Source organism: Amblyomma mixtum, chromosome 6, assembly GCF_055824585.1.
Source record: "Amblyomma mixtum isolate Tamu chromosome 6, ASM5582458v1, whole genome shotgun sequence".
NCBI lineage: Eukaryota > Metazoa > Arthropoda > Arachnida > Ixodida > Ixodidae > Amblyomma > Amblyomma mixtum.
Genome location: NC_143017.1, coordinates 115397842 through 115423998, shown reverse-complemented (window position 1 = coordinate 115423998; position 26157 = coordinate 115397842). Strand labels below are relative to the sequence as shown.

Below are 26157 nucleotides of genomic sequence, written 5' to 3'. Positions count from 1 at the left end.
TAGTACACTATCGCATGTTTAAACTTGCGCCCTCTTAAATCATGCAGTGAGAAAACTAGTGCTTGGGACCACCTATTCTGAACATGTATTTACAAAAAAACTTCTTTTAAAAAAGATTGTCGGTCCCCGCCACGGTGGCTCAGTGGTTACGGCGCTCGGCTGCTGACCCGAAACACGCGGGTTCGATCCCGGCCGTGGCGGCTGAATTTCGATGAAGGCGAAATTCTAGAGGCCCGTGTACTGTGCGATGTCAGCGCACGTTAAAGATCCCCAGGTGGTCGACATTTCCGGAGCCCTTCACTACGGCGTCCCTCATAGCCTGAGTCGCTTTGGGACGTTAAATCCCAATAAACCAAACCAAGAAAGACTGTCGGATAGGTGTCGTCCGTGTGCTAGCCAATGGTGTCAGTCTGGGATATATGATAAGCCACAACATAATGGGTACAGGCCACATATACGACCCATCTCAGGATGGGTCGCTGCGTAATACAAGCAAAAACTACATGCGATATCCTCCTTTGCGCATAGTTATGTGTGGCATTGTGTGTCGGCAGTTCTGTCGTGTGCGCAGCGTACGCCGCAAGTTTCTCACGAGACGCTCATTAGCAAGCCACACTATAATGCGCTACCCAAAGCTAAAAAGTAGACACTTTGACAGTTTAGCACTTTGTTTCTCTAGATAAAATAATCGAATACTCTAAGCAAATGTGTTGTGTTCGAATAGCCGATGGTAGGGTATGTAGGCCCATAATTAGATATACGCACTTTTAATAGCAATCAGCATATACGTTTCCAAACCACATTCTATTAAATTTAAAAGTAAGAACTCACCTTTATAACTGCATACCTGAATGAATAAAGTAGACAATATTGGACCAGTTTCAGAAAAATAGAAGCACTTTGCAGAAAGCAAAAATTCTTTGAAAAGGTGACTTTACTCGTGTGCACATCAAAATGTATATTTCCTCTCCCCCTCTCTTTCTTTTTTCCTTTACGCAAATGAGTAAGCCGGTGACGGCAAACCTATCGGGTGACTCAAATTTACGTTAATAGCGTTTTTACATTACTAGTAGGCATTACAAAATATTTATGAAAAAAGCGTGATTTCTATAGATTGCGAGTGAAACAGCGGGCGTGTGGTGAGTTGAGACTGTTGGTTCACGATCATGTTGGCAACAGCGTGAATACGGGACGAGCAGACACATACACAATCCAAGCACTGACGAATAGCACTGCCCATAAGGAGGAGTTGCGAAGGCCTTAAGAACGACAGAAACGAAAAGGCCTGATGTAGAAGAAATGAACTTCAGAACACTTCTGAAATAGCTTATGACTGCGGGGCATTGGCGAATACTGCCTGCATTATTCGGATTATCCGAGAGTGCAGATGGGATGCTTGCCTTGCTCGACGTCGGCCATGTTGAACCCCTTGCGGAAGGCGGAAGGCGCGCCCCACTGGCTGCTCACCATCACGTTGTGCCGGGGCTGGTACCAGAAGTCGTAGCCGAAGTCGGAGACGTCCAGCTGTGGCTGCCAGGTGCCACGTACGTTGAATGTGCGCTCTTCCAGCAGAAGAAAGCTCCCTGCACAGGTAACAAGTGAATGATCCTATATATCAAAACAAGGCGTTGCATAAATGAAAAAACAAAAATATTAGTTTGTACTCCCCAGTCCGTCGTTCTAGCCATGTTTTGACGACACCTCTGCCAGCACTTAATGGTCATGCTGGATTAGCACTGGAAGCGCAAGTTGTTCAAGTTGCTTTCTCCCCTGAAAAGGTCGACTGCTGAATTTGAAATATGCGGTGGAAAGCCACTGAATGATTTCAATGATGTGCTGCTTCTCAAGAGTCACGGGGCTAGTTTTCAGGCGTAAAACGAACTAGTTGCAACAGAAAGAGTAGATTAGCAGATCGAGACTTTTCTTCTTTCTTAGACATAATTCCTTGTTGGCAAGCAGCGCCGTTGTTTGTCACAACTGAAAACTTCTTCAGTCGCCTGGTGGTCTGTAGGAGTACTATCATCGAGGTCAGGAGTAGCCCCCAGGATACATTAAAGGCAAAAAAGGGCTGAACTACGTCGGCATACACCCGGCCAATTGTTTAACAGCATCATCCGAGCGTTGAACAAACGGTCGCACAGCACTCTTTTACGTAGTGGGGCTGCAAAAACGTCGTAAAACGGGTGCATGCGAGAATTCTCTTACGTTTAGCTACCTCGCTTTGTCGCAAGCTGCTGTACGGCCGTTTGTTTGACACTATTAAAAGTGACACTATTAAAATAAATAGCCAGATGTATATAGCGAGTTAAAGAGCATCGCTCATGGAGGTAGTGATTTTAGTAGCTCTGTGACGCTGCTAAACGCGGACGCTTCCAGCCACTTCCATGAAGAGGATCAGCCATCTTCATTTGAGCCCGAAGAATTGACGGTGAGATGGGAGATGGGGGGGGGGGGGGGGGGGGGGGAAATGACGCGCTGAGCTCTCATCTTTCACGCGGCAATTTAACGTCGCGAATTATTAATGCGCTCTTAGCTCTGCTTCAGGAAGTGTTACGCTAGCCGTCTGTGAACTTCGCAGCCGTTCGACAAATGCCTGCTGACAAAACCCGATGGCAAGAAACATAAAGTAAAAGACCGTAAAAATTTTACCTTTTCAGATGAGATGGCGGCTTCCGTGATGGCAGTCAGTAACGGTTATATTTTTTCGGCTTATTATATTTTAATTTTTGTGTTCTTTTGTATTCAAACAATCTGAACAGCAAATCCCATGTATAAAGAGTGCCTTTAGAAAATATATACCGTATTTATTAGTATTGTCGGGTAGGTATGACGACAATCAGAAAGACAGCTGAAAGGGATTCTAACAGAAATTGTTTTTTGGGCAGACCTGCGCCTACAAAGAACTGAATGACTCGGCTGTGACGTAGCAACAAGCGCGTTCTCGGCGGTCGTCGAACACAATGCCCGCCGCTCTCAGCTGTGCTACATTTAAAGCTGATAACGAACTTTCGAGATACGGCGTGAAAAGTAACCACAACAGTCTGGAACAACGTAGAATCGACTCCACCTGGGTGAGATCAATCGAGATAAATCTGGTCGCGTCTTGCATCACAAATAGAGCGATAAAGCCGCGTGCCAGCCGCTTTGAGGAAGGAACAAACAACAATTAGAAAAATTTGCGCCAGTACAGTCATTATCCGGATGACCATAGGCTGCCTGCAAATGAATGCGACTCCATCCCCTATCACAGCCCTACGTAAGCGACACCCACCTCGATAAGATCACCACGCAGGGCACGCGGTCGACACCGCCCGTTTAGCAGCCCACCAGGATCACATTCTATATCGTTGGCCAACCACCGCAAAAGACAATTTTCTATTCCAACAAAGTGCGCGGATAGTGTCTACACTAGAGGAAATTTCCCACATAAAGGTCTCGATGTGAAAAGACCTTTCGAATTTAGACGCTAACGCTTTGGCCAAAAAGAGAGAAATAAATTTTAAAACGAGTATTTAAAGCGGTGTTCGTTGCTCGGAACACCAGATCACAAGTTAGCTGAGGGCACCTTCATCTTCCTCGGTGCTTTTTTGCCCGTTGAGGATGAAATAAATAGGAGAAAGCGCAGGCAGTCTTCGAGACCAGATTTCCCTGTCCAATCTCTCCATCATATACATAGCCCCAAAAGTCCCTACACGAAGCTCTAAACGCAAGGTGGTTCGAAGCGGCGCACTTGGTTTATAACAGCCTGTCTTGCTACCAAGTCACCTGAACAGATTTATAAATGAATAAATGAACGAAGAAAACAGTAAATAAATTACTGTTTCAATGAATGAATGAATGAATGAATGAATGAATGAAATGCATGTCGAGAGCGTCCTTATGCTGACATCGATGCAGTGACTGCACCGAAACCATTTCACTTACAACTATCGAGGACGAGAATTTTAAATAAAACACACGCTAACAGAGAATTTCTCATTCACGCGACTTTTTTGCGAAAAGCCTCAGTGATAATATTCACAAACACTATGCACTTGTTGCTTTATCTGAGATCAGCACCCTGTTTCTAAATTCTGCGCAAGCAGGGAAGAACTATCGCCTAATAAATAACACGTAGTGCAGAGTAGTCTCCCTTTCTGATTGAACGGCAGCAGACATAAATAATTTACCCGCGTACTAGTTTTACACGCTTGGAGAAAAGCATTATGTCTTGCCAAGCGCACTATAGTTTCTACATTTCACGTTTTGTCCTCTAGAAAGTAGTACACGGAGAGGATTTGTTCAACACAAAAACAGCAAGCACGCGCTGTTTTGTTTATTTTACATTCTTTAGGCAAGGAAGGTGTTTCTGTGTGCCTCTTTTCTGTATCCTATCTCATTTTACCCTGAAGCAGGCATTTACCTGCGTGCTAGTTTTACACCCTTGGAGAAAAGGATTATGTCTTGCCAAGCGCACTGTAGTTTCTACATTTCACGTTTTGTCCTCCAGGAAGTAGTACAGAGAGTGGATTTGTTCAACACAAAAAACAGCAAGCACGCGCTGTTTTGTTAATTTTACTTTCTTTAGGCAAGGAAGGTGTCTCTGTGTGCCTCTTTTCTGTACCCTATCTCATTTTCCCCCCAAGCAGGCACACGCCCATTCGTTCCGGTCGTTAATCTCTCTTTTTTGAGCTTGTTTTTCAGGATAATGATGATGATAAGAGAAAGACGGAGGAAAAGCAGGCGCTCAGGCAGGGAAGGGCCGCACCTTTGGCGTTCTCATTCTCGTCGCCCATGGTGCTGATCATGACCTCTCCGCTGCCCAGGCAGTGGGGCGTGTGCGGGGCAGACAGGCCTTCCCGGTGCAGCTCGTCCGGCTCGATCACCTGCGCCGCCGAGGTCACGTGACAGCGTGTCAGTGTAACTGTCCTGGAGGGAACTGGGCTGCAGCTACTCCTCGGTGACGTGCGCGCGCCGCAGCGAGGAAAGTGCGTGCTTTGATTCCAGATGAACGGAGATGCTTAACGAACACACAACAATCTCAGTACCGTATGATTAGAGCGCGTCGTGTTAGCCATGCTATGTGCGAGTGTGAGTGTGAGTGCCTGCAACAACAATACGCACGTGTCATCGCTCGCTTCATGTTGCTGCGCAACTCACTTTGCGTGATTGATGCCCACGAAGTTTTCTGGGCCGAAGCAGGACGGATAGTAACAATAGAAACCTTGCAAGTGTTTGCACGGTCTGGGCCCAACTGTTTCCGTTCCAAACGCCTGTCACATTTATTCATAGGTTGCATACATTTTCCCAGTTCAATACTGTCGTGTCTATCACTCGTTACAGTTTTTGGGCATGCCGACACTAATCAGGGCATGCACGGGGTATTTTATGGTTAGCCAGGCTATTTCTGCTAATTTACAGCCTGACACTGTTTCGCGGATAAAAATGTTAACAAACACCACAACTAACAACCGGATACGGTGAATATATCCTGGTTAGCCAGGAAGTTTCTACTCTTTTAGAGCCTAATGCTGTTTCCCCGATAAAAATATTGGCAAAGTTTTATCGTTTAACATAATATTTGGCATTAATTCCATCAAGAGTGTGGTGAATACTAAAGTCATCAGCAGAACTTTTGGGCAAAATTTTAGGGCAGGAAAAAGAAAACAAGAGGCCTGAATTTTTTTAACACATCCCTCCCATCCTCACTTCCTCTAGCTGACGCATTGTCCCAGCAACAAGTTCCCTTTTGCCGCACTTCAGGTCCATAAAAGCGGACACAGGTCATCCACCCTTCGGCCCAAAAAACTTTTTTGGGTCGAGCAAGAATAGTGTTATCGATTAACAGTGACGAGATTGTCCCAGGCATCAGCATCACCAGTAGGCTCGACATGGAGAGCACGTGGAAAGCAGTAGACAAACCTCCACCGAAAACAATGAGATGCCGCGCAACACGTTGAACCCTCCAGCCATCATTAGGGAGCGGGGTGTGTGTGTGGCTCGCCTATATTGGTGCGTCTTACGAAACCCGACCTGCGTGTTTGCCGCACACGTGTGCGCACCTTGAACAGGGTCGGCTTCCTGGGATTGTGTGCAAGGTCTACGACGTAAACGCGGTCGCTGTCGAGGGCGGGCATCACCAGCTTGTCGCGCCGCTTGCTCGGGTTACCGTAGCAGCTGCTGCACGTGTTCCAGTTCATGTGGTGAAGGCTGTCACCGCAGTACGGCATCTCCAGGCGATGAACAACCTGCGAACATAAATTTTGTGCGCCCATAGAGGTCATTTGAGCAAAAAGTTGTAAACGCAAACTTTTTATAGCAAAGACACACCTGTACAAGATAGCCCCCTGTACTTCACTGGCACTAATGGCTTATGTCTTTGGTTTAGAAATTTCATGAAAAAACTAATGCATTTTCCAAGAATGCCTATGTTCAAGCTTTCTTTTATTTCTCGCTGCCTGACAATTTCCCGTGTGCAGACTCGCAATGCCTCTTTTTTAAAAACCGTTACTCTTAAACCGCTCCGCAAGAAGTCCATGGTCATCTTGATGCCTTGCAGGTTTGCTGTACACAACATTTTTAGCGTTGTTTACCCTTTATTGGCAAGTTTGCATTTTTTGCTAAACGTTGTTCAAGGTCATAGCACGTTCTTTATGGTCATGACACATAACGTTAACTATTACGAGCACTTGGAGCGTGAGCTTGAGAGGCTTCTGTAAATGTGAATAGTTACTAAATAACAACATATGATATCAATTGTGCTTAACGTATTCAAGATCCGCTTTGGTGAACTTCGGCAATAGCAAGAAGAAAAGCGAACTGACCAAATAAACATAAGGTAACAAAAACAACAACACGCCAACAAACATTTTTTTAGTTGTTACTACTCCTTGATGGTCATTTTTCATCCTCGGCTGACAAGCTCCAGCGCTTTTCTTTTTACGAACTCATAGCCTCTCAGTTTCTTTTGTGCTTTACGATCATAATAATAAATGAAGATTGAACTTCCAGCACGAAAGATGACAAGGACACATATTAATTTCCCTTCAAAATAAAGAAAAATGAATGGCCTTGTTGGTGTGGAAGCGATATCAAACAACAAAGACATTTATATTTATTTCCCTTTAAATTTAAAAAAAAATGAATGCCCTTGTTGGTGTGGAAGCGATATCAAACAATAGATGCTGCTGGATTCCTTCGTGTTGCAGCGCATGGGGCGAGTGTTTCCTCCACGCGACACTCACCCACACCGCGTCTTGCCAAACAATTCTTTAAAGGGTCACTGAGGACAAATTGAAGGCGGTATGTATCTACACGTTACCGCTTTCCAACGACAAAGACGCCACTTTCACTGAAAACGGTAGTCTTATATGACCAACAAAAAACAAAAGCGAAATACAGGTGCCGTCATTATAGGCTGATTTCGCAAATAAACACCGGTGCGCCCAAACAGTTTCTTGGGTGCGGATCACCGAGGCAAGGCTACATCACCGTTCCCTCCAAAACGTTGATCACAGAGTCTTTTGTGGTTTAGGTTTCGTTGGGTTTATTGGTTTATTGGGCTTTAACGTCCCAAGGCGACTCAGGCTATGAGGGACGCCGTAGTGAAGGACTTCGGAAATTTCGACCACCTGGGATTCTTTAACGGGCACTGACATCGCACAATACACGGGCCTCTAGAATTTCGCCTCCATCGAAATTCGGCCGCCGCGGCCGGGATCGAACCCGCGTCTTTCGGGCCAGCAGCCGAGCGCCGTAACCACTCAGCCACCGCGGCCGGGCTTTTTGGTTTAGGAGTCACGAGTTTGAATCAAGTGGAGGGACAATTTTAAAAGCCATTTTCTCAGAAATACATATGTCTTTGCATGACGAATAACATCAATATGCCCAAAAAGAGCCACAGAAGTTTTATTGAGCACGAATGGATGAATTTCGCGCTCATAGTTCCATTGAGGGAGGAAGCGCAGGTTACGCATAAATAATAGTACACTGGCGACTGTATAAACTCCCCTATTAGATACATGCTGTATAATGTGATATAAATGTTGTCCCCATACGAATACGGGCTACCTATCTTGCTCAGGCCCAGCCCCGCTCTAGCTGTGTCCCTGGGTTTGTGGATTGAAATTGCCTGATTTCCCACTATGCTGACAGAACATTATACCCGCATATCAGCAGAGCGGAAAGTGTTCCAACCACTGCGATTCTTTTTTTTTTTCTATGAACACTGGCAGTCCCAAATCCAAACATCTTTTGACAGAGCGTGAGAGCAGAGCATGGCCATGCATTACCGGCTGACGTCAATTTTCTCTACTTTTTTTCTTTTTCTACACATTGCCCACTTCGCTGGCGTTATTGCATTCGGAGCCTTTTGTGAGAAGGCTGTTAGTTTTCTCCTTCGTTTCTCCGTGCTCGCTCCAGCGTCTGCCCTCCGTAATGGCGGAGCCAAGCGCAACGCTTGGAATGACGCCAGCAGACTTCGGTACAGTAGCTTTGCCACAGCAACACTCGTTGCGTGGCAGTGCTAGTTTTACAGGGTGAAAAAAAAAAACGAGAGGCTAATGATAAACGGAAGTTTTTGCGGCGAAAAATGGATGGCGGAAGGGACTCCAGCTGGGAAAGTTCGCTCCCATTTTATATTTCAGACTTCGGAAAGCGGAACAAGCGGCGACGAAAATCATTTTTAGGTCAGAGGCGGACGTAATGCATGAAAGTAATGGAGAAACCCGGCCGCTCATGTAGAATAGATGTGAAGAAACTTTAGCTAACTAGAGTGAACAATGATATGGAGTAAAAAATGAAAGCGAAAAAAGGTAATAAAAAGTGGTTAAAAATAACAGGTCACAGAAAAAAATACCAAAAGTGGCGAAATATGCTCGGACTCGAATGGCAACGAAAATATAAAAATAGCAAATACTAGCAAAAGGTGGATGCGAAAATGGCCAGAAAAAAAGCAAATAACTACGTCCATAAGAGATGCCTGCTGCCGCCGTCTGAGTCCCTGAAATTAAAGCGCGTGAATCGAAGAAAGGGTTAGGGATTTCGCCGATGACCGGTAGTGGAGAACTATCAGGAGAAATGGGGGACAGATATCTTATCAGCCCTGGTAAAAAGAAAAAAAGAAAAGTGCTTGCAACTCCTGCTTTTAGCATGGTCCGGTACATTCGGAATACCCCACTCCCTTTAGGGAGGAAGGCTTTTTCTTCGACCCTCATATGAATCACCTTAAAAAGAAAGAGACAAAGAAACTCATCATTTTTCTTCCCTTTGCAGAAGTTGCATTAATTTGTATCACGTGCAGCGCACCAGAAAAAATTAATGAACTTATCATGCTGAATTAAATCATCGTCTCCGCTTTTTTTTTTTTATTGAAAACAAGCTAGTGCAACATTTCCGAAGGAGAAGCTTAGTAACGAAATTTCGTATCGAATGAACATCAAGATACTGATGACCCTGTCTACAATGATTTTTCTTTGTGCTTAGTGCCTACATTTCCGTGAAAGCTGCCTGAGGCCGCTAAATTCTAACCATTTGTGTTCTAAAGCATCCGCTACCTCACAAGATCGCAAAGGAAAGAAGTGAAACGAAGCTTTTATTTTACTTCAAATGCTCTGCAAAATTTTGTCTATTGAGTTGTTAGGATTATTACGTAGAATAATATCCGCAGCATTAGCGTCTCAAGTCTAATAAATTGAAAATTACCAGCTTGTTTACAGCAAACACAAATACAAACTAATTATTTTTATTCATAACAGCTTGTATCCGGTTTCATATGGAAGAAAACAGCCCCTGAGACGGCGACATCCGCTCAAAAATGTGTCTGTCGTACCTATGTTGTCTTGCGTGAAAACCAGAAGTACGCTCGGAGTTGTCCGTCAAGGCGTTTGACGCACGCATTAGACATCCTAAATGTAGTCCGATCATTGCATTTACAAAACAGCAGCCTTACAATGCGGGCTTCACTTTCCTCTTTCGGACCGATTCACTCCTTCATTCCATTTCTGGTAATAACGGAAAGCTATTATACGAGCTCACTTTTACTGATGAGAGAATCTTCATAGCAACGCTAGTAAGAGCAGTACCGTTTTGAATGTTACTGTCGTCTATTTGTCTTCTGGGGTTATTGCGCTGCACAGATAGTACGGTGCGCTTCCACATAAACAGCAGGTTAAATGATAAAGAACCCGAGGTGGTAGAAATTTCCAGAGGCCTTCACTACGGCGCCCCTCATAGCCTGAGTCACTTTGGGACGTTAAAACCCCCATCAACCATTAAACTACCTGCGTGCATTTCCATACGCACTCATGAAATAAAAATATTAATAAAGATTCATATGGTTTAACTGACATAAATTTGTGACATTCTTGGTGCATTCATTTGGGTGTCGCAGTTCTACTGCCGCAGACCTTGTTACACGGTGCTTTTCATTTGGTCGTTTTCTGGCCACCATATAAAACTTCTGGTGTGTTTTTACTGTACATGCGCATAATTATCTGCATTCTTTCTAAATTTGCAGTGTCTTGAACACGAACAATATGCACAGTTGTGCAGGCGAATGATCGAAATGATACTGAACATCACTACTGCCGGCGTCTCCCTTACAGACCTTGCCAAAAAATTGTTCCCCGTATGCTGTGGGGACACAATTAGTTGCTCCGTGTGCACACCGAAATTGATGTTTCGTAAGAGACCAATATGCCAGGGATGTGGGACAGCTTTATGGGGTTTACGTAAGAAGCCAATGGACGTTTTCATTTTTCTAGTTTTGATTTCTTCAGGATTCCGGTACGAGCATCTCCAGAATGCAGATGGCGCGAGTGTTAGCCATGTGTTTATTTATTGCGCACGTGTAACGAAAGCATCATTTAGGATTTCTCGATAAGATTGTATCAAGGCCTGTTAATACTCTGATTTGCATCCAATCTTAATCAGAAAAATTGCGCAACATCGATGAGACAGAGAATGATACAACACACACAATCTAAGAACAATAAATAACTACGCAAAAAAGACGGTACAAGAGAGAAGCGCACGGGACGATTGTGTGCTTCTTCTCTTTTGTCCCGTCCTTTTTGCGCAGTTATTTATTGTTCCCTAAATGTCGTACCAACTGGCCTCTCACCGCAGTCTTGCAGACACGAGCGCCGGTGTTTTTCGCCTTCATCTTTTGTCTTCTTGATGTTATAAACTTTTTATAATTTAGATACAGCACCAACTGACCAGGATAGATACGTCCCTCTGTCCAATCGGTCGGGAAAATATGGTATTTTTTAAGCCATACACTACCTCTTGATGTCCGTCTGTGCTAAACGTGTGTTTCGGCAATGGGCCACGAAGTGCCATTTGCCAGGTTTTTGATGCATCGCGATCCTGTTGTGTTTTAAAGCAATAGCGTTTAAAGCCTCGTTTGAAAGAAAATCTAGTCTCGGCGTTGCGGCGTCGGCGCTGTGAGCGAAAAATCACGGGCATTGCTCTGGCAGGTGGTCCCCAGAGAGCAACCTAGGAGGCAGATGGGCCACCTAGGTCACGTGACCTTGTGGCGTCATCACAACCTGCCCACTGCATTGGGAGCAAACTGCCCATCATGGCAGGTGGCAGTTTTATGATTGGCCGCTCGGGAAGAGCAACCTGGGCCGCACAAGGCCCACCGCTGGGAGCACCTACTATCGCAGGGCAGTGGCGCATCGCTTAACCGCTGTACCACTGCGCCAGGAGGAATGTGAGGATTTCCAGGGACAAACGAATGTAAAGTAGAGAATGACCTTCTGCATATATGGCAATTAAGCCATTACGCTATCGCGTCATACCCTTAAGGCGGGGCTTAAGTGTCATCTCCAATTTTGACATCGATGTGACGACCATGAGGGAGGACACTGGTATTACACCGCACTGTGTTCCGTTCTTGACACTGCAGAAAGACAGCCCAGAGTCATTTGGCCTTTTCATGCTAGCAGAACTGTGGGATCGTCAGATGAGTTTTCTGTTAGGAGACCGTGCAGAGTCAGCAAGGTCCTGAGGTTGCCTTTTCGACTGTGTGTGTTAGTTTCAGGGAATACGCGATGCAAAGTCGAACTCCCGAATTGATGGATTTTAAGCTTGCGTGCCTTTCAGGCTTTCAATGAGCATGATTGAAGCACAGTAACAAGGCCTTTTTTTTTTCTTTTGTGCGAATATAATACATTAATATCAGAACATAACAACTGTAAGCCCCGGTGTGATCATTCGGGTGAAAATTACTTTCATTTGTCGTTTACTAAAAAAGTAGTAGGTTAATAAGTGATTTGGGAGCTCGCCGACGTTCCGACAGAAAGGTCAGCCGTTCGCTTTTTAGCTCCACAAGCTATGCATGATTATATTGCATTGTTACCTGATAAGCAGTGACGGATCAAGTTGTAAAGAAGACAGGGGAACAGTCTAACGTTACATAGTTCTCGCGACTTCTACAAGATTGTATGTGACCAGTGATACTTTGCTTGTACGTGATTTGAACCGTGGTCGATTTGGTCAACAAATCATTTCACGTTTAGTAAAACCAATAATTAAATGTTGTCAGAGGAAAGGAACTTACTAACGTTAGACAAGAGGGATTGCGCGGTCGTTTAACTTTCGCGTAATTTCGGGCAGACCAAAACCTTTGCTAGCTATGCCCGAAGGGCACACCTAACGAAGCTGCCTTTCATGCTGCCATTACGCAGATAGGAAGCACTTTCTCTGGTTTTTCTGGCTTCAGAGAGGTGTCGGCAGCTGTTTCGAGAGGGTCTATTTAGATTCGTGATTAGCTAGTTTAACGAAAATAAGAAATAAAGCTATGACAATTGATCATCTTAACTAGAAAAAGTTTGTATCTTTTTCGTTTATTGCCAACCCTTTCTGATCCTTGTGGTCTCTATGTTATCTTTCATGGTTGGAGTCTCGCTCCAAATGGTGCGCAAAGCCTCGATGGTTAATGGCCTTTTGTTAGGTTTTGTTAACTTCAATGGCGTAAATAAACATCTGCCATGAGCACGCCACACACGCGAAAGATATTAAGATAGGCGGCCAGTCGGTGAAAGAAAAATTGCGATCAGTTTCCGCCACCTTTCCTTATTTATCTTCGTCCCTTCGGGACTAGGAGACGAAAAGAAATTTTGCTCATCTGGGGCCGTAGGACCCGAGGCAAGTTAAGCCGCGTTTTTGGCGCCTGGCAGCTAAGAAAAGAAAACGCACAGAAATGGCGGGAAGCGATAGTCGGGCAATTTCGTGCAAATAAGCGGGATTATGAGTTTTTACGTTATTGATTTTCGTTCAGAAAGAAAATAAACATCGCGAGCATTACACACACGTATAGGCCCTCTACCGAACTTCCCTCCGCTACCTCTTCAAAACTGCAAACTTTGGTTTGTTTGTTTTTTTGGGCTCGACACGCAAGCCCAAATAACTAGGGCTACACCCTGCCTCACTATAGATTCGTGCAGCGCTCTGAGACGTGTCGTATGTTCTATAAGACGGTCAATAAATCCCGGCCGAAAACAATGCAGAAGTTTCGACCGCAATTTTTTGCTCTAATTTCTCGCTTGAAATACCTAGTAGAACAACATTCATTTTAAGCTGTGCTAACATTTCCATCCCACAAAAATAAAGCCGACGATATATAGCACGAGGGAACGCTGTTACGCCGCTGCAACGTCATCCACGAACAAAACTTGGCAACGTGAGCGCATGGAGATCGATGAGCTCTGTGCCATTGTCAAACCGTACAAATCCTTCGCGAGAGGCTGAAACACATGCCAGCGGCACAAAAATTTTATCGGCTTTTGTTTAAAAGTTTGCACAGCACCAAAATACACCTGACCCTTCCTGCTAGGCGTCACGCGTTTCGTTCGATGACGACTGCGCGATGAAGCGCTCCCGACCTATTTGACTGATACTGGCTCCACCTTTCGCACCAGTGCACGGTAATAGCGAGGCGCTGTGTAAACAAAGATAGACTGGCTCGCTGGCGATCAAAACTTCCCCCCCCCCCAACGCAGAGATGATGAGCTAGGACCCCCCCCCCCCCTCCCCCCTCCAGGGTTAGCTTCGGCGAGCAGGGACGCCTTTCTCTCTCGCCGTAAAGCGAAGTCAGCGGTCCAGACACGGTGGCGCCTTCGACGGGAGGCGATAAGTCTCCGGAGTTTGGCGGACGGCGAATGAAGAGAAGTGGTCCCACCCGACCAAGCAGAGAAGGCGGGGGTACGACCGCTCTTCACGCTTTCTGCTCGGCTTCTCTTGTTGTCAAAGTCGGAGGTTCCAAAGAGAGAAGGGGGCCATCCGAGGCGAACCCGCAGCCGGGTCGTATTGTTCGCAGAGTTTGCCTTCAGGGTGGGCCGAACCTGCCGCGTTCTTTTGGGCCCCTTTGTACGTTACTGGCAAAATTGCTGCGCGACGCCTGGGCTTTTCAAAGGGCAAGCCTTAATTTGCGGTGCGAAAAATCAGCCCAAACAAAAATTGAACAGCGACAGTGTGTTTGTGTTGGCGTCCGGACGCGCTTAAAGTTTAGCTCGAAAGCGGTTTCTTTGAGCCGTCGTGTGTTGCGAAGCAAATGAACAAAACCGATCGCAATTACCGAAGCATTAAACCCCGAAAGTGATTGAATGAAAAAAGGCAAGCAATATAAAGGTGGTGAAACAAAAGAAACTTTTATGTTCAAGAAGTAAATCTTTCAGGGTTGAAGGAAGAAAGTAATGACTTTTCCCTCTTTTTTTCCACGTTAATGCCCTAAAGTGTGATGTGGGACTGAGCTGTTTTATAAAGCTTGTAATGCCTAGGTTGACTCCTTTCCCAAAAGTTTTCAAGTTTTGTCTCATGTCAAGTACTGTCAAATCTGAAGGCAAGTTGTATGTTCAAAGAAAATGCTGTCCTTTCTTCATTTATTCATTGCGTTCTAAAAAATTTAGCTCTGGAAGCAGTATTTTTTCTCTGGCTGTTTAAATTCACTCCGATTCACTTAAGAGCTTCAATCCAAGCAACGTATTCAGTTATTAGATGCAAGACCGTTCATTGAGAAGAGCGGTTATTTTTGTTGAATGCAGCTGCCACGGTCTAAGAAAGCCCCGTAGTCGTTTCATTCTCCTCTCTGCAGAGAAGTGAGAAGACGTTTTGAAGATAAACAACGAATAAAGCACGACGAAAATGCAAGAAGGATTCTGCAACACACTTAGATTTTCGATACCCGGCCGCTATGTACGTTGCCTCACCTAAAATACGGAATCCAAAAAAAAAACTGATAGTTTATGTCAATATTGTTAACAGCAGACTAGAGTGAAGAGAAATGTTTTTAATGAATGCAACTGAAACGGAAATTATTTAGTTACGATTAATATTTTATCTCTGAAACCTTTGAATATACGTGAAAATTTTTTCGGAAACTTGTAGAAATGTTAAAATCGCAAATGGCAGAATTCCAGATGGCGCAATAGGCTGAAATCTTATTCTCTCGTTCTGCGTGTTTTTATTCTTTTTCAGATCATGAAAAAAAAGATGTCATTCATAATAGGGACACTTAGACATAAAGTGAGTCATTGCCGCTTGATTAAGTGTATCGATGCTCAGCAACTGTGTTGTCGCAACCCTTCGAGTATCCTCAGTTGTTTGAAGGTGAAATGACTATTTTTAACTCATCATTTAGGTAAATGAGAAGCGAAAAAAGATTGTTTGCTGCACGCAAACATCGTCATGATGCTCAGGTTTCCCACCAAGAACGCGCACCTAATTCTTCAACTCTTCTTGTCGCATTACTCCTAACGCTCGTGCACTACCTAACAATACAGGTTTTTGCATCTGCTTGGCAAACATTTTCGCCTCATATGCCGGGTGCAAAGCTTTCAGGTGTTCCAGTGTACACTTGTTGTAATTGTATGCATACTAGTACCTACGTGCTCATGCTTGCGGAATATTACGTGTGTACAGGTAGTTTCGAGCACTTGTTTATTTTTGTTGCCTTCCTTCAAGATGACGAGAAGGCGTCTTTCCCGATGTTGACCAAAGAATCACGACTGTCGAAGGAGCGTGGTCACTTTCGCACAGCCTAGATCCTTAGAGCGCTGTTTACAGCTGTTGTGCCCCGTGTACGTACGCGCTATGGTTGCGAAATCCATCCTCAGGGTGTCTGCGAGCAACTGGTACCAGGGTGGCATGCACGTGGAACCTGCAGCGTTCTGTGGCTGTAAAGGTGCTTGTCACTACAGAGGTGGAACAAGGGAAGAAACAAGATAATTTATAAGCCTAGCCTGCTCCTCTTTCTGTTATCATCTATTTTATCTATTTCGAAACACTGAATATAAGCACATGGAGTGGGTACGTAGGCCTGAGAACGACTAACAGACTTCTAAAGTGGAAACTTCATCGTAAGAGTGAACTTAAATGTTATGTTAGTCTTTATGTACAATTGTGACCGTGCATGACAAATAAGTGAAATTCTTTTCAACTTCACTAGTGCGCTACTCGTGGGAACGAACAATACTGGGCGCGAAAACCACACGCACTAATGAAGTTAAATATGAACCAACAAGGTCAATTTGCAGCTTTACTTAATTGAAATTCCCCGCAAAAAAAAAGTTGGCAGTGGCTTAGCTCTGCTATGCCAGGATACACGTAGCGTGGGCAGTGACGTCACGTGGCTCTGCGCCGGCAGCAGCAGCGGCAGCGGCGCCAGCTGTGCGCAGTGACGTCACTTGCTCCTCGCGCATGCGCAGTATGGTCGACGGAGGGAGCACGCGAAACGGCGAGACTGTGGGCAATGTAGCTCACGCTACAAAAACAACCAACGATTTTACTGTCCCCTGCAAAGAAATGTGTCATGTCCGAGAAAAATCAGAAAATATCCAAAGATTAGGAGTTCAATTCCTACATAACCAGTATAAACGAAAAGGCTCTTCGTCAGCCATGTTACTTCAGGCAACCCTTGAACCGTTCGTTGGGAGAAGAATGGCTGCCCGGCTGGGCTTTTCTCGCTCTCTGCATTTTCGAAAACTAGGTATTCACCCACACGATCACTTCGAAAAGGACAATGCCAGGCATTCCAGAGATAAACACAGTTGTAGCATGAAACCAATCTCTGCCCGCACAAATTCGTACAAATTTTCATTTTTCCCGAAAACAGTATCCGACTGGATCGCTTTGTCTAAAGATTCACCTCTTCTTTCTCCAATGTCATGAGATCTTATGTATCTGGCTTTATAGTTAGGAATTATTGTTTATTAGCAGAGCCGTAGTGTGCTTTGTTTATTGGGCAATGTGTGCGGCATGCAAATCTACCCCATGTACTTTGCTTTGTAACTTTGTTTATTTCTGTCAATGCATAATATCTTGTGTAAACTTATTTGTAACCGCATTATTGTTGCCGATTCTAAGGCACAGTACTTATCAACAAATGAATTAATGTACCCTCTCCTGCTTAGGCCGATTTGGTCTGCAGAATTTTGTAAATAAATAATATTGCTCTTTGGGAACGCCAAATTAAGAAGCAGGCTGACTTATTTGTAGCACACGGATTGAGTTCATCTTTTCTGCCGTTTAATGGGCTGCAGTTGTGAGATTCGCAAAAAAAAAGGGGGATATTTTATGTACGGATGGGACGAACTTTCTTCAAATATTCAACCAGGTGTTACGTTAGAGCCACAATTTTTTTTTCTCACTGCGCTTGAAGCAGCCGATGTAAAGCATGCTGCGTAATTTTCGAAACGCAAGGGCTGCAACAGAACTGAGTTTTCTGTCGGAAGAAGTAGCAGTCAAAGGCAGAATTTTTTGCGTACGTTTGAAGGTCTTTTATTTTTTAAAAATCATACTTTATCCTGATCACCTTGTGCATTGCTTTTCATTGTTCGATCACACTTTACTTTCAAATGCATTTCTGTATCTTTTCAAGAACGAGTGAGAACATAAACAGATCTGCTCAGCGCTTTTAGTAGCTTTTTCCGCTCCTGTCCTCGCCTGTGCGCGCAGTAAATATTTAATTGTTTTCCTCTGAGTTAAGGAATCTGGCCCAGAATTTAATCATAAACGCTGAGCTTGTCTTTAAAAGTCAGAAGCGGACTGCGTTGGTTGCAAGCTGCCCAAAACTAACGAGAGAAAATGTATCTTTTTTTTTTTTTTACGCCTCTCATAATTTGACAATTTGTACCGCCAACTATGTGATTAGTGCGCCTTTTCTAAACCGTAATTTGCTCTCGTTGCAGCATCATTTGAAGTTTCTGTATCCGCTGGCTGCGAACTCGTCAGGAATTAAAAGTAAAGTTACCGCCTGTAGAAAAAAAAAAGTTAAAACTTCAACCAAGCGTGCGGGAACAATAAATAACGGAGAACTAATTATCAACTACTCCATTAATTACGTCACACCATCTTATATAAGCTGGTGTCATTTAATTTTAGTCACGGAGGCTAGGGAATCAAAGCTCTGTGGCACTTCTGTAACACAGTACTGATCCCCGCCCCTTTAACTCCCCCTTCGCACACACCATCTAATCAACCAAACAAATTGACAGGAGACCAAAATACATGCTCCCTACTTTGTAGATTAGGCAAACTATAGGCGACCGCGGCAGCATGCAAAAAGAAAAACGAGTTAAAGGGACACTGAGGAGAAATTGAAGTTGGCTTGTATCGACAGAATACCAGCTCCTGATTACAAAAACGCCACTCATACTGACAACAAAGCTCTTGTAACGTAGAAAAGAGCAAGAACCAAAATACAGGTATCGCCGCCACAGGCCAAACTCGCAAGTACAAGCGTGATGAGATCATAGAACAAAACAGTGTTGCTAGAACGAATGGTTCTAGCAACACCAGGAACCGAGAAACCATGCATCACTGAGGCGCAGCTAATGCATGCGCAAATCTCCTTGACGTCGCCAGATGGCGCCACGTGCCCGGCTGCTACGCGCGCTCCTGAAGCATCGGGACAAATCAGCGCCTGTTTTCCGGCGGTAGGCGGGCTCCCGGTATTCCGCTAGCGGTAACAAGGTACACGGTATGCTAAAGGTGTCTATTTGCGAGAACTTCGTTGACGACTTCGAGAACTAGATCCATCATAACGCTGGCAAAACGCCAGTGCAAACGTAATCGAAGCGACTGTAGCGACGGCCGCAATAGCCGATAGATGCCTTCAACGTGCGGCCGGCGGTAGCTTTCTTTTCGGCTGCTGCTAGGCCGCACTGCTGGCAGCTAGAAATCACGGAGTCTGCGTTACGTCATGTGCACGTCATGTTTCACGTCTCTTAGTCCTCTGTCGTCATAGACGAATCCCAAGTTTGAATCAGAGCGGCGGGAAAAACTTTTTCAACTTCGAATCCAAATTTCTTAGAAATAAATGCATCTTTCGCTGCCGGCCAAGTGGCAACAAAGCCATGACATGCCGAACTCTCGGATTTTACTATAAAAAAAATATTAATAGTGCTCTCCTCAGTGTCCCTTTAAGGAAAAATGGAGAAGCCAACAGGTGCAATGAGGTTTCAGCAGAACTCCAAACGAATTTTCTGACAGACGCTAACTGTTCTGTGGACATAGTGCCTTACTACACGACTCCGATCGAAACCCCCGCCAAAGCAGATCGATACCGCCGACAGATGCGCAATCGCTGACCGAATGAAGCGAAAGAAAGAGCTAGCCACTGCTGACTGCTTGGCTTCGTAACCAAGGTAGCGACCGGGAAGCGCAGTTTGCAAAACAAGCTGCATCTGTAGACGTCGCCTGTTTTCTTCCTTGTAAAACGCAGTAAATCAATAATGTCGAATCTGTATATGACTGAAAAATATCCGATTGGAATAACTTAATCACTGCATTTAATCTCTTACGATTATTGAAGCCCATAATACAAGCTAAAAGAATTAACAGCCAAATCACGTTTTTTTTTTTTGGTTTGCATTTCATGCTTCATGCGTCTACTTCTAAACATGGAGCTTTCCTTCACGCTATCTTAAGGTTTTTCAGTGCATTTACTACAGTTTAAGTTTTCGGTTTTCAATGCTCAGTTTTCGTTGCAACGGTTTTGGCCATTTTATAGACCGTTTACAGCGCGCAGTTCTTCCGTTTGAGACTAGATGGCGCCACACGTGCGCTCCGAACACGGCACCATTACTTGCCTCGTAAGTCGCCGGCGTGTACGCCTCGACGCAGCAGTGGAAATTTCGCGGGTGGTTGCCGAATGTGTTCTTTCTACGATGTGAAAAGGCAGAGGAAACACATGCTCTGTTGTGGATTGCAAGAATTGCGACAGAGAGTTAAAGGTTCAGGATGTGATCGTTTGCGAGCTTCACGAAACCGAACTGCACAAGGAGGTAATGCCAATGTTCGCGCCCGTTCGCCACGCACCCTTTCCGAACTGGCGAATGCAACAAACACGTTCGCCAGCGCTCGATAGCTAATAAAGAAAGGTTTCGATCTTGGAAAATCGTCGAGGGTAAGTGCACAACACAGCCGCATGAAGAAGCTGTTCCGCCACCGAAACCATGACGGCGTGCTTTCAGTTATTGTGCACTGTGCTCAGACCGCATTGATCGTAAGTTGTGGTCTGTGACCATTAGTAAAACGAGCGCCCGAGGCCGAATTAGAAACGAAAAACAATAAGACTACTTACGCTCCTTCATACGCCTGCTGTTTGTTATGCACTGCACAGCCGTGCGAGCCGACAACGCTTACCGTCAGTCCGTGTATTACACGCAGTCTTGGTGCTACTGTTCAATTTCGCTCCAAGTAGCGCGGTTTTCGTGGACCGTGTTCGGATTACAGCATTTGGTTTACGGCTGCTGTGCCGGACGGTTGTCACTTGCTCGCGGTCCATGCGAGACAGTCTCTAAAAGTGACTCCGTACGCTCAGAGTGAAGCTGATTAATTACAACCAACGAGACCACGAGCATTTCCATGTCCGCATATCGAGCGTCGAGCGTACCAAAATTTTTTATATGAGGCTGACGTTACTGTAAAATTCGTCCAGCATGAACGCGTGGCCATGCGCGCGTTATAACAATTATATCGCGGAATCCTTTGAAACGATTGCACGCCAGCTTGTGAAGGCTGCTTGATGCATGGTACTGCTACCATGATAGTCAACCTTTGTGTGTCTATTTATTTTTGTCGCTTTTCTATGTTTAGTCAACCAGTAAGAAATATTTCAGGTTTCCTAAGCACCGTTAACAGGGTGTAAACAAATGCATACGATGTGCATGTGAGCGTTTCAGACCAGTGTCTGCATGCATGTACAGAATAGGACAACAACCTGTAAGGCCGCAAGAACATTAAACATTGCCGTTTTATATATTAACAATAAAAAAACATTAAGCAGAGTCTTCAGCGCAGGCAAAGACAAGCATTCAGGCGATCCGTCCGTTGCCTCGAACAGGCGGAGAGCTCAGCGGCTCTCCGCGACATGAAGTCCGATCGTGTTTTCACGCGTGAAGTGATCAAATTAGGGTTCTCACATGTCCTTCCAAGCTTTGGCCAAACCATAGTTTCATCTTCCCACTCCTTTACAACCGTATCAGCCGGAACACTGCCTGCCGGAACCGAACCGTCAGACGCAGCAGCCTTCGCGACGAGGCGCGCGCCGAGCGGTCAGGAGGCGAGTAATGGCGGCGTGATCACGTGATCAAAGATGGCAGCCCCCATGATACGCCGCTGTAAAGCGTCTATAAGATTCTTGCTGAAAAACTTTTTTTTTTACTTTTCATGTATGCTTTTCCTCCATGGGCACAAGCCAGCAATATTCCGTCAATAAATAAAAAAACTACTGAACCTACGAGAGCTCCATCTTTGGTTTTTCCAGCCTAATGTTAGTTGATTTGCCGGTACCTAATGCAATTCTACGTTGTACCTTCTACACCGAATGCAATTCTACATTGTAAAAACAGTACACCTAACACTCATGTTCTCTCACATAGGAAAGCCCGGTGTTAACTTTTCTAAGATCGGAGTTCTCGCAGCTCGTCATTTGCGCTCGGTATTTGCACGGCTTTCTTTGTTTTCGAATGTATTTATTCTCCCTGTCATTGATAACAGCGTAGGAGCTGAAGCTGCGACTGTAGTCGCGATCTCCAATACAAGGGATTCCGGACTTTTCGCTAAGTGCCTCTAAAGTACCGCTCTGCCGGCATTTTCCACTAAGCCTCTGCACAGAATACAAAATAACAAAACCAACAAATAAGAAACAGCGCTGACTAATAACTAAGTTTCCAGCGCCTTCGAAGCGTTTCATTTCTTCCAGCATTGCTTTCTAAAAAAAGCGAAGGTCTTGAAACCCACCACGCGATACATATTGCACCTCGGGTATGAGAAATTGCTTTGGATGCGTTCGGTATTGCCTCCGGACATGCAGGGAAAGAATCACTTAAAAGAAAACAGATTCTTGGCCGCATTTGGAACTGCCTTTAGTGCGCGCAGCAAAAACACTTTATTGCGGCGGGGAGCCGCCGACACCGCCACTTCCTGTTGCGAGTGACGTAAACAACAATATTATCTATGTTGAAGGCAAAGACCGGCAAATACCGAAAACTTTTTCAATGGGTCATGCATGGAAAACTACCAAGAAATACGAGTCCTAAGAAAAGACCTGCAATAACTGGAAGATTGTTGGTGCATATCACCACGTAAAAAAGTTATATAATTTTAAAGGTAGGCCTACAAACCAGTATAATTCTTTAGTACCGGTTGTAAAACCAATTATAAGGAAGCGATGCATCTATTTCGGGAAGAAAAACTCCCAGAATCACGAGGTATTTTAATTTAAAGCTGCAGATTGTCCGTCAGAAGCTCTCACAGTACTGTACTGCGTGCTTCTTATTGGGAACTGCCGGAGCATGTCTCAGCAATTTTACAACTAATTGCGCTGCCTCCTACGTTCATTCAGGACACAGCTGAAGCAGGTGACGACCGTCTCGCTTTCTTCGAACCGACTCTTTCATTATTTATTTATTTTTTTGCGCGAATTGCCGTCATGTTACGAAAAAGCTGCTGAAATGTGAGATGAATGCAGTGCATGTACCGCGCCGCACTAAAGGCCCTGCCAACCTCCCGAATCTCAAAGCCAGCCAAAAGCTAGCTCTAACATCTTCGAACTCGAAAACGCCTCCGCTTGGAAGAAGGCTTTGTAATTGGCTGGCCTGTGTACTACTCTGCATGCCTAGAATATCCGCCTATATCCGTGCAGCCCTCGTGAAATATTTTCATGTGCCAAGCGTTAAGTATGTTCTAGTCCTGGTTAGGTCAAACTGTAGCTTTGGATTGCAGCGACACGGTTTTGGTAAGATCGCTGAGGCTAGTTTTACTATACTCACTGCCGAAGGTGAAAGCTCGGCCTAAGTTTATTATTTCTTTCTACCACGCGAAAATAAAATCTACATACTGTATAATTTACCAGCCATTAGATAATCTTTGTGAAGGGTAGCTATAGCTTGTGTTAGAACTGCATTTATTTAGCGGTAGTATGAGGCGTTTTAACCTAACAGGAATATCAGTGGTGGCCGGAATAAAAATGCTTTCGCTCCGTTTAGTTGCTAACCAGCATACAGGCATGCAGCCTAAACAAGAATCGAACATTATTTGAAACGATGAAAAGCGTTAAAAGTATCCCTATTAATTATTGTAGTTGTTTAGAGATTGAAGGTAAATGCGTGGCCGTATAGATACGAGACAATCTGACGGAGTAAGCTACTTATTTTTGTAAAAAGCACCTCCTATCTAAATTATACAATTATTTTTCCGCCCAAAGAAAAACAGACAGGTAATAGTAATACAATCATGAACCTTTAATACAACCCCGTTTTCCCCCTTGTTTATCTGGGGTTCCAAACTTTTTTCTTGTATTTTTGCCTCGTTAATATGGAAATTCTCGGTGCGGACAATGGGCAGGTTGGAAATGCAAAGAGGCTTTGGGAGCCCATGCATTTTTGCCGCGCTAATCTGGACAGCGATAAGAACAAAACCTCCTATCTCTCAAGTTCAGGTCGAGGGAAGGCAGAGCGAGAGTGAAAGTTCCTGAGCCATGACTTTTTTTTTTTTTTTTTTGCCTCTGGCACATTGCCAAGGAGCCAAGTGGAGGCGTCTTATGATTTCCGTGCTGCATGAATGGCGGTTTAAAAAGTTCTCGTACTAATTTGAAAGCCGCAATTAGCAGCTGTAGGCCGGCTGAGTACAGTTAGTCAATATCAGTTGATGGGATGTGAACAGTCGTAGTGGGAAATACGTCATCCCCCATGAGGTGCCATCATAGGTCTCATGGACCTAGACAAATCAAAATGCACCACATTATTTCAAAGATAATGGAGACTAGGGTAATGCACTTCTAGTTCACAAGATTTTGTCTAATTTCGACCTCCTTGTTCACAATGTATGCGCAGAAGCAGACCTTAATCACAAGGTGTATTTTCTTAATATATTTTTTCTTCACGATTCGTTATTACGGATGACACGCTTTATGCACACTTTTGCCCAGGCACCAAAGTGCCATATAAACTGGGCTTACTGCACTCTCATATGCTTTTCTTGATTTCAAAGAATGTTGGCTTCTTTTGTGTATCCCCAACCAAGCCCGTCGTTATCCGTATTCATCCATGGCAGTCTGGCAGTACTGATGCCACAGGTAGCATGAGAGGTGTCTTTGCACGACTGCTTCGTTCCTCCTCGACCATGTTCTATGTGGTAATGGACCCTTTTCAAAAATGATAAGCCAGCTTAACAGCAATGCTTCGTGGCCAGGCGGTGGCGCAACAGCAAATCTCTGACGTAAAAAGTGCAAGTGCAGTCTGTGGGTTTTGAGATGCACAAAATGTTCACGTGCTTTCTATGATCGCGACCCACTCTGACGCCAAGCGTTGGCGAGCACTTTCTGCTTTATTTGTGTTCATCTGGTTGTTTGCGTGCAATGCAATGCAGAAAAGACAAATTAAAATCTTTTGAAAGCGGTCCATAAGTCATACCCAGCAATTCTGGACAGAAGCAGTGTTCAACGGGCAACAGTTTATGAACACAATTTTTTTCATATATTGTAAGACTTCACTATAACAATCAATATATCCGTAGATCTCCCGTTCGCAGGCTATTTTTTTTTTCCTATTAACGTTCTTGCTGTCCGCCGCGGTGGCTCAGTGGTTACGGCACTCGGCTGCTGACCCGAAAGACGCGGGTTCGACCCCTGCCGCGGCGGCCGAATTTCGATGAAGGCGAAATTCCAGAGGCCCGAGTACTGTGCGATGACAGTGCACGTCAAAGAAATCCAGGTGGTCGAGATTTCTGGAGCCCTTCACTACGGCGTCCCTCATAGCCTGAGTTGCTTTGGGAGGTTAAACCCTAATAAACCAAATAAACCAAACCTAACGTCTTTGCTGTCGTCAAATACGCTCCCTATTGGTTTTCTAAGGCTGCCCGAACTACTCGATGCGAGCAATGAAAAAACTTTAATAGAAAGATTTTGCTACATATTGGTAGAATGGACCATTATCTCGAATACTGACATAACAGTACCTTACGATAGTCCACTATTCAAAATTTTTGTCAAAGAATGCAGGACATGTTTCCGCTAAAGTTGGCGGAATTGGTGAGCACGCTCAAACTTGGACTGCAGTTAACTAAGATTTCGTAGCCATACCTCATAACTCGTTGCCTCATAGCCATTTTTTTTTTTCAGCCAAATGATTAGCTTAACAGACCTACAGCCACTCCGTTGTTCATTGCAACAAAGACGGCTCGTCACACATGTGGAGCGTCGCGAACCTTGCAGTAGTCGGGCGAGTCCTGGTCCACGCACACGGTGGCCAGGTAGTCGGGCCGATCCTTCTGCGGCACGGAGCAGGGCAGCCAGAGCATCTTCTCGTGGACGCCCTCGGCCATCGCTTCCAGCGGGGTGCGGTAGCCGACGGACTCCGGGCACCGCTCGACGCCCACCCGGTTGGGGCCGTTGGTGCTCACGCATCCTACAAAAATAAAGAAACCGTTGAATGTAACGACTCGAAGGTAGGCTATGGTCAAGAGCTCGCCTTTCTAAGATAGTCATCCTTCGTATCCTGCTTCGATAAAAGTTTTCGGGCTAGTTCGTTGATTTAAGACGCGAAGCAACTGCTGCCCGAAGGGGACAAGGACAGCGAAGAAACGCAGATTCTGTTCGTACGTACATGTCATAACATATATACATGACCATGCTGTGTGAGACAAATAGAATCTGTTAAAAGATAGTGT

General features: G+C 44.9%; 1 protein-coding gene across 1 annotated transcript in view; it reads right to left on the bottom strand.

Annotated features, from left to right (window-relative positions):
• Positions 1-26157, bottom strand: part of LOC149340134 (methanethiol oxidase-like) — an 84483-nt gene that overhangs the window by 37964 nt on the left and 20362 nt on the right. Inside the window, exons 2-5 of the mRNA XM_089548889.1 lie at positions 25696-25895; positions 6042-6227; positions 4748-4865; positions 1401-1583 (exon numbers count right to left, since the gene is read on the bottom strand). Of these exons, the coding sequence (XP_089405015.1) occupies positions 1401-1583; positions 4748-4865; positions 6042-6227; positions 25696-25895 (687 nt within the window). The remainder of the gene's footprint in view (positions 1-1400; positions 1584-4747; positions 4866-6041; positions 6228-25695; positions 25896-26157) is intronic.